At 34.4% G+C, this 13,554-nt stretch overlaps 1 protein-coding gene across 5 annotated transcripts in view; it reads left to right on the forward strand.

The window, feature by feature from the left end:
- Positions 1 to 13,554, forward strand: part of CTNND2 (catenin delta 2) — a 924,458-nt gene that overhangs the window by 485,685 nt on the left and 425,219 nt on the right. For all 5 annotated transcript variants that reach the window (XM_025451313.3, XM_025451315.3, XM_025451314.3 and 2 more), the window contains 2 exons: positions 4,586 to 4,620; positions 5,001 to 5,117. In XM_025451313.3, the coding sequence (XP_025307098.1) occupies positions 4,586 to 4,620; positions 5,001 to 5,117 (152 nt within the window). The remainder of the gene's footprint in view (positions 1 to 4,585; positions 4,621 to 5,000; positions 5,118 to 13,554) is intronic.

Below are 13,554 nucleotides of genomic sequence, written 5' to 3' on the forward strand. Positions count from 1 at the left end.
GGGATCATGTAATGCATATGTGAAATTTGCATTTTGAGAACCGCCACTCTATATTTTGCTTTTGAGAACCACCTATGTTGATACATTATGTATTTGGCTAATTTCTTTTAACTGCTGAATGGTGTTGATTCCATTTTTACATCCTATACGTAGGCAGTCATATTTGGCCATTCCCTATTACTGATCTCTCAGGTCATTGCCATTGTTTTGCTACTGCCAACAATAGGCATGAACACTCTTGTCCAGGTGTCCTGGGCAGAGGGGTGCAGGTTTCCCTGGAAGCTCTACCTACAAGCAGAATTACTGAGTGATGAGGCAACTGCATATAAAACATTACCAAGTATTGCCTCATTGCTCACCCAAGTGACTGATTTACTCTTTCCCGGGGCAGTGTATGAGAGTTCTTATTTCCCTACTTCCTCTCCAACACGTAATACGGTCAGACTTTCTAATTGTTTCACAGCCTGTGGCATATAAAGAATTGCCTTGTGTTTAGTTTATATTCTTTCAGTTGCTAATAGGTTTGAATCTCTTTTAATATGTTCAGTGACCACACATTCTTGATTTTTTTTCTTCAGTGCATCAGCTGTATGTATATTTATTGACCTCTCTTCTGTTTGACCTTTTAATCTTTATCTTAAAATGATTTGTAGGAGTTATTTTAATGTTCTGGAAGCTAACCCTGTGTAAGTTACATGCATCGCAAATGTCTTCTCCCAGGATGTGATTTGCTTTTTCAACTTGGTTTATGGTGTTATGTTACGTTTTTGTTTTTAATCATATAGGAGTTTAATTTTGCTGTTACCGAATGTGTGAATAGAATGGTGGTTTAGAATGCGGCCTCTAGAACAGGATACCCAGGGTCATAATCCTACCTCCAGTGCTACTAGATGTGGGGCCTCCAGCAAGTTCTTGAACATTTTTTACCTCAGTTTCATTATCTGTAAATTGGGAATACAGTACCTGTCTCAAAACTGCTGTCATGAAAGTTAAATGTAAATCAGAATACTGCCTGGTATAAAGCGAGAACTATGTAAGTGTTAGCTGTTAGAATTTGTGCTTTTAATACATTGTTTTAAAAATTCTTTCTTAGCACTACTGATTTATATATATGTTTAAAGGTTAAATGTAAGGTAGCCTTCGTTGTAATATGTATTTTTTGCATAAGAATTGGGTTCGGCGACTTGTACATAGTTATATTTAAATACTGACTAGTCTAAATTACATCTCTATTTTATTAAATTTAATTCTTTACAGGTTACTTCTATTTCAAGAAACAGCATTTTGGTAGTAAAGCAAACTTTATTTTCCAAAATTTAACATGCTTAGAAATTCCAACTGCTTCAAAAATCACTTTTATATTATACTAAATTGAACAATAAAATTGGGAGAAAGTTCACCATGAGTAATTCCTAAACGGCTGAAATAATGTCTGAGACACAGGCATAATCTGTGTTTATCGGATGAATAGTTTGTTTGCTTTTTTAAAAAGCATCCACCCAAAAGCAGTTTTTAAGAGAAGGAATCAAGTGTATAAAATACACAATTGCATAGAATCTCTTGACAGAGCGAGTAAAGCATGCACTTAATGGAAATAAAATCCAAACCAGGTTTCTCTTGGGACTTTTATTTTCTATGATAGGTCATACTTTTTAATGCATTTTAACTGTGCTGAAGAAATCAGGAAACCTTTTAAATGATTAATGCTGTTTATCTGGCCAAAAGGAAGTTTCCTCTGCTTTGAGAGGATCGTTTCATATTCACTAGGAATGGTATTCTTTCAATTGTAATACAAAATGTCTCTTATTGTTTCTGTTACATCATAAAATGGAAACACTTTTGAAAGAAATGACCAAAAGGTAAATATTATATAAAACTGGCATGTGTAGTCTTACACATAAAATCACCCATTATTATTTTTTTTTAAATCACCCATTATTGTAGATGAGCAGATAGGTCTCACAGGATGAGTAAAAGCTGTCAGACCGCCTTATTTGTGTTAGAGTGACCCCAGACATTTTCTCCCAACGCTACACTGTGGAAATGGAAGACAGAGAAACAAGAAACACCTTGCAGCCTCAAATACTGCCACGTTTCTGTGTTACTCAGTGTGCCATTTAGTCTACAGAAACAAAGCCCCTCCAGCTCCAGAGTTCTCACACAACAGTGCTTTATTTCTCACTCATGCTGTGGCTTCTCTGGGCTGGCAGAAATCTTCTTCCCACCTACTCAGGGACCCATCTCAACAGGGACTAGGAGAGAAAGAGAGTGTGAGGATCTCATGCTGCCCTTCTGTGCTTGAGGCAGGAAGTGGCACTTGTCACTTCCCCTCACAGGCTTTTACGTGGCCCTCTCTGTACACCGCGGTGTAGGGTGTGCTCCTCGATGGCTGCAAGGAGAGCAGTAGCGAGTGCAGCCTCACCTTACTCTTACCGCTTCTGGTGGGAAGTCACTGGAGTGTGGTTCCCTTCATGACTTTTTATTGTGAGCTGGGAATATGAGCTTTGGAGTGGGACAAATTAGTTTGAATCACCGTTGAGCTCCTTATGATCCATGTGGTCGAGTTATTTAACAGCAATAACTCTTGATTGGCCATCTAATCAGAAGAGCATTGTGGTTGACGGGAATTAGCAGAGCCAAGGAAGACAGTAAGTACTTAGTAAGGGGCCTTACTGGTAAAAGGAATGCAGCGCCATAGAGATAGCAGTGAATCCGAGAGGGTGTAGCAAGAGGCCATTTTTATTATATCAGAAAAATATTGTATCATTTTCCTGGGGCTGCCATAACAAATTACCACAGCTGAGTGGCTTAAGACAAAAGAAATGCATTCTCTCACAGTTTCGGAAGCTGGAAGTTCAAAATCAAGGTATCAGAAGGGCTATGTTCCCTATGAAGGAGGGGGAAGAGGCAGGAAGATCATTCTTTACTTCTTCCGGGTTCTGATGGCTCCAGGAATTCTGTGATGGCTCCAGGCATCCTTTGGCTTGTAGATGCATAACTCCAATCTCTGCTTCCACTTTCATAAAACCTTCTCTTCTGTGTCTTTCTCCATTGCTATCTCTTAGAAGGACAGTTATCATGGGATTTAGGATGATCTCATCTGAAGATCTTTAACTTCATTACATCTGCAAAACTGCTTTTTTTCCAATAAGTAGCCATGTACAGTTTCTAGACATTTAAATGTGATCTTAGCTTTTGGGGGTGGGGGACACCATTCAGCTTACTACAAATATGAAAGCATCTTTTATTCCTATGTAGAATGCCACTTAGTAACTGAACATGCATGCAATTCTTAAAGCATTGACTTTAGGATTACATTTCTGTTTTAAGTGTGAAACTTTCTAGTTATATGTTACCACTATATAGCACATACCTTTTTGATACAAGAAAAGTTGCATTGGATTAAATTTGTAAAGTTATCATTTCATGTATTATTTCTGCCTATAGTTTTCACCATTATGAAACCATTTTCCAGTTTACTAAAATGAATTGGTTGAGGAACAAGATACCCTGTAAAAGTCACATGTTTCTTGAAGGACTATCCTTGCATTCATGTATGTCAGCCATAGCTTTTTTGAACACTGATTTATACCAGAATTCCCTTTTCCTTGTCCCTCTGTAAATGCATTCAGAAGCCATCTCTGAGATACAGAGTAAAGGTCTAAAATCTAATTGCTGTTGTGCAACTGATGAGCTATTCACAGAAGCTGCTTGAGCAGAGTAAAGGTTTTAGTGAAATAAGTATAGAAAATCATTCTCAAAATGATACCTGTCAGTAATTAGCATCTAAATTTCATACCAATTATTGAAATATAAAAAAGGGGCATGTAGAAAGTATTTGCATTGATAATGAAAGAGTTATGCATATTCAGAAATTTTAAATTTATTTATCTATTTAATAAACCATTGAAAAGTAACCTGTGTTGCCTCCATAGATGAATTCTGTACAATGTCTTTGGCATATCATGTATATGAACAACCTTTTCTACCTAGGTCATCTTATAAAATGTATTTTTGAAGTGAGAATTTGGAAACTGTATATTCAATCAGTGGTAAAGTGTTATACTTTTTAAATTACTTAATTTGAGCTAATAATCAGCTGAAAGGAACTGCTCATGTGATATGTCTGGAAGAGGGTATAGATTTATTGTATCTTTTTTATAATGAGAAAGGGGGTTATATCTTTCCTAGACTACCTTGTTACAAAGTCTGTATGAAACTAGTCACCCTCATATTTTAAAATAACTAAAATTGGGTAGAACTGCATCTACATAGAAGCTACTATAAGGGATGAGTATAATAGGTTGGGCTTTGCAAAAAAAAAAAAAAAAAAGGAGCTATTCTCTGAAAATTACTGAACAATGTCCATTTATAACATGCTAGTACCTGTGATTCAAAAGATATACATCAAATGGATTAGAGTTAAGATTGCATCAGAACAGGATCTCTTTTCTCAGGAGAAGAAAAATAAAAGAAATGCCATGGAGCCACCATTACTACTCTAATGCACCTCTGGCTCTTATAGTTTAGGGTTCTTGTTTGCTAACCAGTGCATTATACCTGTATATTCTCTTTTTTTTTACAGTTCAGCAGAAGAGCAGTTTCACTGGCAATCACAAGGTATTGTGAAACTTAACATTTTTTTCTACATTTTGTCTTTTTTTGATTAATTTTCTTGTGAACTTTAGAAAAAGACTGATAAAAATGAACATGATAGCACCTCGACACTAAAATTAAATGATGTTGTGATAGATCATGATTTCTTGAGAGTTAAATTCTCTCAATTCCTTAGAAATTTTTATCTTTTTCATGGATACATGGAATTGGCTCCCCTTGGCTTTTGATACTGGGTGACCAAGGATTACAATGTGAAATCTAATGAGAACTTCATGGAGGTAATGTCTTTGGTTAGGATACTTTTCATTATTAAAGAGTAGCCTAAAGTTTTAATCATAACAATATCATGTGTTTGTTCATCACTTGAAAATATTGTATTTCAGATGGTCAAAAAGACATTGAAGATGAACTTACAACAGGTCTTGAGCTGGTGGACTCCTGTATTAGATCACTTCAGGAATCAGGAATACTTGATCCACAGGATTATTCAACAGGTGAAAGTAAGTCAAATGACGATTATGCTTGAAGGCAATTAAAATATAAGAGTATGCCTTATTCTCATATAATTAACATAATGAGTCATATCTACTAGAACTTCAGCCTGTGTCTATACTTTTATCCATGTTACTCCACTCTCCTCAATTTCTTCCCACATTATCCCACCCCAACTCAACAGTAGATTACAAGCTCTCTTAAATCAGTAATTGACGTCTAGATTTCTCACCAATTACTGACATAGTGGATTCTCACCAATATTCTGATATCCTTTTGGGGATCTATCTAGACTATCACATTGAACGAACTCACCATATATTTCTTTAATCAATACAGTGTCTGCTTTAAAATTAACTGTAAATCCATTACTCATATAAATCATTGCTTGTAGAGACCTCAAACAGTACCGCAATTATGTAACAAAATAGAAAAACTCAACATAATATATGTACTAACTACTTGGTATTATGCTATAGTACTATACGGTAACCTCTTACATTTCTATATGTAGCCATCTTGCATTGCATATTAACCTCAGCAGAATATTTAAAAATGTCCTCATCTCCTCCTAATTATATATTTTTCAACCAGAGTGGTTGAGGCTTAGGAATAAAAGTGCTATGAATTGAAACGAGCTTCACTTTAATAAATCATAAAATTCTCTTGACTTCGTTTAATAAAATCCCACAAAAAGCCAAAAATTAAATCATTAAAACAGATAGCACCCTGGTAATTTCTACTTCAGAAATCATTGGAGCATTTTATTTCTTAATTTAAAAAAATAAACTGTCCTTGCATACCCATGAAGGTTTGTTATTTGAAAGGAAGATATAAGAATAAGATAGCATTCTGATCTTGAAAGCATTAAACTTACACATTAGTTCACTTTCTCTACAATTTTTATTATACCTCTACTCTTAGGATAACATCATCATGAATATCTAGATTTATTTAAACCCTTAGGCATTCCCTCAATAAAACTCCTAAAATAAGATGCAGTATTTGTAGTATCATTGTCCTCTGTATTTTATATTTAAAAATATAGAATTATTACTTCTCTTTCCAAGTCAAGAATTGTATCTCCCTTAAAGGGGTAGTTGCAGTTAGAATTATATTTAATTAATATTTGAGACATATGTATTCATTTTGTTAGAGTAAAGAAAGCAGAGATAAAATAGTGTGTCTTGGGAGAGGGGTGATAATAGATATTACATTCTTCATATAATAATAGAGAGACATATTCTCTTGAGTTTAGCAGAGGGGATAACCTTCAATACCCAGAAGGTTCAGAAAAAAAGAAGGAGGAGTGAAATAAGAGGCAAAAAAGTTAAAATACTTAGCAGATGAATCAGGTATAACAACCTAGCACTATAGGTGGGCACATTGAATTCTTTGAAAAGAATAAAAATTCAAAAAAAAAAATCAAAAAAAAAAAAAAAAAAAAAAAAAAAAAAAAATAAAAAAAAAAAAAAAAAAAAAAAAAAAAAAAAAAAAAAAAAAGAATAAAAATTCAAATTTGTAATAAACAAAGATATAATAATCTTTATATCTTATAAGGGACACACTTATATTAATTATAAATGTTGAAATTAAAGGAACAAAGTAGCAACAGCAAATACAACAAACAAAGTGAGATTGAGAAGAATTTGTGAGATGAAGTGGAATTTAATGCAGAAGCACTGAGCTGGGTCAAGAGGAATTATCTAAGGGAAAATGTCTTTACTTACAAAGATACAATAAACCCATACTAACACAGTGAACATGCTGCACCAGACAAAATAGTGTCTGGGTATTAAAACAGAAATTATTAAGAATGAAAGGAAAAATTGATTTTTAAAAATACTATTGTGAACATTTCAATGCACATATCTCAGAATCATACAGAATACTAGAAGAAAAAGGCACATAAAATTGAAGTAAATAATTGACAAACCAATGTAATAAGTATATCTAAGAAGTGAAATCCATTGAATGATAACATATATTTGTTATATATGTCCAGGGAATATTTAACTGAATCAGCTTTTGGTCAGTAAAGAGAATCCTAAAAATTAAAAAGTGTAGAAAAGCCACATTCTTTAGTAATAATCCAGTAAAATTTAAAGTAAATAAAATAATAAAATATAAAAAAAGATAAAATATGTTTGCATTAAAATTAAGAAACATACATTTGGATCTACTGAATCAAAATAACAATAAAACAGAAAATTACATACTATTTAAAAAGCAAATAAAGTAGCAATATTTTATAATGAAAACATAGGGGTATGGGGAAAAACTGCACCCAGAGAAAATCTTAACTTTATTATAAACAAAGACGAGATAAAGGAATGTTGTACTTATTTTATGGAAATCTTAAAAAGAGCTAAATAAGCCAAAAGAAACTAGGAAGATGGGAATAATAAAAGTAATATGGAGATAAAGAAATACAAAACAAAATAGTAGAAGAGATAAAGTGATAGGAGTAAATCTATGAACTTTTAAATAACTTTAAATCACCTAACAGTCCTGAGCTTTCCTAAATGAGACACTCTGCTACACATGGGAGAAATGGAGTGAATTTTTAGCGTTCACTTTAGTTTTCCTATAATTCATGTTCAAAAATTATCTACAAAAGATGTATCTTTGTTACAGGAAGATTAAATACTCCAATAGGGTTTGTTTGTTTTTGTTTTTGTTTTTTAATGTATTTGGGAACTGCTGAATTTTTTCTTTCAGAAAGAGTAGTTACTTCACGTTATTATGTTCTGGATTGTCTTTTTGAAGACTCATAGGATTTTAATTGATTGTTTTTCTTGCATGCCCCCACTTCCTTCTTTGAGATAGGAAAAATAGTAAAGCAAAACAAACAATCAAACAAACAAAAACAGATGATAAAATCACGACCCGAAAGTTTTATGTCAAAGGATCTAAACCACAGTGAAATGAGGAATATTGTTATCCTTGCAATACATTTATTCTTAAAATGTTCAGTCATTTTGAGACTGAACTAATTGAGTAAGATTTAGGAATTAATTTAAAGATACTGAGTGGATAACCATCATTTTAGAGATCGATTATGGAGAATTTTAATTGTTTAGGGGGTCATAAAATAAAAGTCTCAATTCCTTTTGTATTTGTATCAGGATCCAGCTGGGAAAGAGATTCTACTCAAAAAGAGTTACACTGAAGAGAACTTAATTCTTGGACTATTTACAAAGGAGTGGGCACGATTGAGGGAATAAACAAATGTCTCCTGAGATACTCGGGTAGCAGCAACAGAGGGAAGCCCTTACCACCATCCCATCGGCCCTATAGGAAAAGTCCAGGGAATAGTACCGGCAGAGTCAAGAGGCAGGCAGGAGAAAAAGAATAAATAACCTAACCTATTTCTTCCTGCTTTCTGATGTCCTCACACCTACTATTGGCCAAATCCAATCATAGACCAAAGAGCAAGGGACCCCCATGAGACAGTCTACAAGGAGAAAAGGTCAGAGAATGACTGTGGGGAGCAAAGAGAATAATCAGCACAACATCCCATTAAGTCGTAGAACAGCATGCCAGGTTTATGTTCTTGTTTTGTAAACTAACACATAGATCTGTAGTGACTTTTTGACACATTTGATATAATTAGTGCAAGCCGATCTGATTTTGATAGTCCCTTGTTTTTGTGATTACTCATTGGATTCCTTACTGGAACAGACATGAAATAGCTAACGTTAAATTGGACCTGACACGCTGCCCTTGAGAGCCAGTCTCGTAGTCCTGGCTCAAAACAACACTATATACAGTCTAAAACCAGCTTGAAAATGTCCCCAAATGGCAACCAATCTCAATGCCAAAGCACACAGTATTTAATTTGCTGTGTTTAAAAGCTTTGTTATTTTTCCTTCCAAGGTCTGATTAAAATAAATTTGAATCCTAGTAAATCCATCCTCTTGACCCTAAGGCAAGCAATAGTTGCTCCCCTATTCTGACTATAGTGTCATATACTTATCAGTGTTTTCTAACACTTCGCATTTTTTAAAAAGTGCTATCCTAAACAGTATGTAAATCATGTGTACAACCTTTGCTACCCTGCCACTATTCCATGACTGCTGGCTGTGTAATTTCAATTCTAACAAATATGTGTCACAGAGTCCCTGGGAGAATTAATATGGCTTTACTGGGGCGGGGGGCGGGGCGGGGGGGAAGAAGTTACTGATAGAAGCTCGGGGCCATTAGCTTCTCACATAATGTACAGTTTGACCTGAACTGCGATGGACTGAGTACCTTATTTTTAATCCATGCATCTTTAGAGTTATAAACTCAGAAATAAGAGTTATTAAATCTTATTCCAAAAATTAACAAAAATATTTGCCAGTCAAAATAAAAAATAGAGCAGACAACTTGGGAGAAAATGACTTACATGTTTATAGACAATGTTAATTTGTTTAAATATCTGAAATAGTAATTACATCTATCTGTAAAATATTGACAAATTGAAATTCCACTGTGTTCTAGAAAATCCCAGCATTCAGGAGGAAAAAAAAAAAAACTTAGGAGCTTAATATATTCTGAATGTTATGGTAAAAGAAAAAAAGAATGTTACTCTGAATTTTCAAATCAGAAAGTATTCAAAAAATCAAGAATCAGTCTTAAAGGTTACTGTTCTGAGCAGATAGAATCCAGATAGAATAATCATATGTAGCAGGACAGGGGTGAGTATATTATTTACTGTTGATTAACACTGTCACTTTTATTTAATTGCTGTGATTATACTTGTTATATAGTAAGAAAATTGTTGAGGGATCAAGTTATTAAGATGCTGTAAAATATAACTCCAAATATTTTTATGCAGTAATAATAAGAAAGGTGAGAGACATCCCTATGATGCGAATGTTTTCATAATTCCTAGTAAGCATGGCACCAAAGGATACAGAAGTGGCTTAGGGATGTAAGATTTTTATAATAATTAAAATAATCAAAATGATAAATATATTGATCATGTGGCCTCATTGCTGATGTGCTCAGGGAAATGGTACTGGTCTGTTTTCTTTTCTGTTATTCTGGAAACTAGTCCATAGTTAGACCCAACAGAGAGCCTCTGGGTAGGGATACAAGGTAGGTTACCTGAACTCTGGAGTCATAAGACTTGGCCTTAAGTCCTGATGCTCCCCCCCCCCCCATTCTACCAGCAGTTGAGGACTGTCACCTGGACTCTGGAGACCCCAAGTCTTTTCCTAGAAATGCATGTATTCAAGTCAGTTGAGTTCATCCTTGGATTGCTCATTTCCTGTGAAATCACTTCATCATATGCCTTTGGTTTTTGAAATGCAAATGAGACAATCTCCTTTCCAGAAGTTTGTCATGATTCCAAGTCTAAAGTTGTCTTTAGATACAACATGCATGCATTTGTTTCCTTTCAAAATTCATTCACTCTCACTTCCTCCACTACCTTTGGTGTTCTAGGGCCAATAGGAAGTTAACAGTAGCAGTAATGGAAGATGTGAGCAAAAGTCAAGGGAAATCACCCAGGTGGCACAAGGAACATAGTAATATCCTCCTAGAAGTTATGATTGATTTTCATTCCAGATGCTACATCTACCTGGTTTACAACTAATGTTCAATTTCTTTTTCTTTGATTTCCTTCTATCACATAGATGTTTAAAAGGCAGGTTGTATCTTTTCCAAAGAAGCAAACATAGGAAATGAAGGGATGGACAAAAGGATAAAGTACCAAGTGTTCCTTCTCCATCCCTGAAGCAAGAGAAACAATGATGCTAATTTCTCATTAAAAACATCATTCTCAGGGCACTTTAGTGGCTCAGTCAGTAAAGTGTTCAACTCTTGATTTCAGCTCAGGTCTTGATCTCAGAGTTGTAAGTTCAAGTTCTGCATTGGGCTCTGCACCATGTGTGGAGCTTACTTACATAAAACAAAACAAAACAAAACAAAAACCCCATCATCCTCAACTGTGTTAATAGGGTGTCCTGGGATCAGGCACAACGTTGAAAGCCTCCTGTGAATGTTTAATAAAAATATAAGTGGGTTTTGAAATTGTCAGGGCAACACAGGTGCCCAAGACAAAAAGGATTTAGCTGGTGAAAGTGATGAAGGTATCAGAACTCTCATGAATGTGAGAAAAAGTAGTGAGGCTGAAAGCTCCCAAGAGAAAGTCAGAGCAAGCACACTTTTCCTCAGGGGATAGTGGAAGGAAGGGCATCCTAGTAATACCTTGTGGAGACGTCTTCTGGGATTCCCCCAGAAGTGGAAACATTAGAACTACCCATGAACAAACAAGTCATTTCAACAGCAACTGATATAATCTACTCTTAATATGCTGGGTTTTTATTGCATCGCTACAGACACTGGTGGGCATTATAATCATTCATTTGTTAAATATATGTGTTAAATACCTATTAAAGGCAGCATAGAGAGTCCTGCCCTTGTGGAATTTACATGCTAGTCCGAAAAGGCTGAAATCAAGAAATCTGAATGCAAGATTAAGTAAATAATTGCTATAAGCATCAACAAAGTAAGAGGTGGAGTAGAATAGAGTTCTCAAAGTGTACTTGGGAATCCTGGAGGGTCCTGAGACCCTTTCAGGGGGCTTGCAAAGGCATCAATTTTCACAATAATCCTATGATGTTACTCGCCTTTTCATGCTAATCTTCACACATGAGAGTAAGAAAGTCTCACAGGAGCAAAAAGTCAGCGGAGCTTTCCAGAAGCTGCATGATGGCATCATTGCCAACTGTTTTTAAACATTTTTCAGTTTTAAAACAGTATTAGCATTCTATATCACCCATATAAATAAAAGCTCTCTTTGGTCCTCAGTGATTTTTTAAAAGCATGAAAGAGCTATGAAAACTCTAGTTTTGAGAGGATAATCAAAGGCGCCAGGAAGACCTCCATGTGAGAAGATACTGGGTCAGAGACCTGAACGAAATGTGCAGGCAAGCCATGCAGATTTCTAAGGAAAAATCTGTGATCTGTGGCAAATGAAATGTTGGTTCTTTAAGTTAGTATAATCCTATAATAAATTAGTGTTTCCAGGATTTAGTTTTTAAATTTTGTTTTCTTCTAAACTGGTTTGTATTAATTTTCTATTTCTTTTCAAAATTATTGATATTAAGAAGTATGAATCTATTACCTTTAGACAATTAATTTATGAAGAAGTATGCATAATGCTTGTCCTCTCTGTGCTACATTAATTTTTTAAATGGTAAATAATCTGAAGATAAAACTTTACAAGCAAATAGTTGGAAATTGTAATGGGGTATATAAAAAATACCGTTCTGTGATTATAACATCTTGTAAAATCCCATGCATAATAAAATTCTTAAGCTACACATTTTACACTAAAGTTATGTATTTGAAGTTCATTTTGTGATAAATGTCATTTTGTTCATTTCCCTTTATTGTATACCGCCATAAAGAAACTGAGTTATTGCATAGTGTGAATGCTATAACGACCTTCTATGTGTCCATATACTATAGTCAAACTTGAAAAAGCCTAGTAATTAAGCCAGTAGCATTGGTTGAATCTAAATCAGTTTAAAAACTAAATGAGTACTTCTCTAATCCTGGGACCACTGGAGTTTTAATTTTCACTTGAAGCATTACACATTGAAAGCAGGTGACCAGACAAAATTGATATTCTGCAGAGAGACTTAGAAATGAAGTATAGAAACACACCTGCCCATAGAACAAACACATCACTCAGAGCTGCCTTGCATAACAATCCTCTTGAGCTTTTTCCCTCAGTTAATTTTAGGAATGGTGGTTGGACTTAGCCACTATTTTCAGCAAAATTCCTCAGTGAAACGCCTACTTATGAGCTTTTAAATTTACTAATGAATATTAGAAGAAAATAACCAGTTTAACACTGCTAGTCAACTCTTATTTCAAGTAGGTTTAAACTAACAAATTTATCCAGAAACTATTAAGAAGAAATGGACACTGTAAATGAACATAGGTAGTAGTTCAGTTTAAAAGAAAGTTAAGGGGCAGCTTGGTGGCTCAGTGAATTAAGTAACTAACTCTTGGTTTCGGCTCAGATCCTGACCATATGGATTGTGATATTGAGCCCCATGTTGAGCTCCATGCTCAGTGGGGAGTCTGCTTGAAGATTCTTTCCTTCTACCCATTCCCCCACTTCCTGTTTCTCTCTCAAATAAATAAATATGTAAACAAAAGTTCATATTTTTACTCCTGCAGTTAGATATAACTAAAGTGCTTTGAGCTTATTAAAATCAATTTGGTAATCTTACAAGTAATAAACAACTTTTCTCATTGATTTTGTGATCTTTAACAGACCGTTTATATATGTATATATAATTTCCACCAACTACTTCCTTTATTCTAATGCATTATTTTTGATAAAAAAGATTTCCTGTTTATTTGATGTTGCTTTAAGAATTGACTCTCATTTAAAGCAAAATAATACTTAACTTTCAGATCATTTTTTTTAGAGAGACA

The sequence above is a fragment of the Canis lupus genome, chromosome 34 (assembly GCF_003254725.2).
Source record: "Canis lupus dingo isolate Sandy chromosome 34, ASM325472v2, whole genome shotgun sequence".
NCBI lineage: Eukaryota > Metazoa > Chordata > Mammalia > Carnivora > Canidae > Canis > Canis lupus.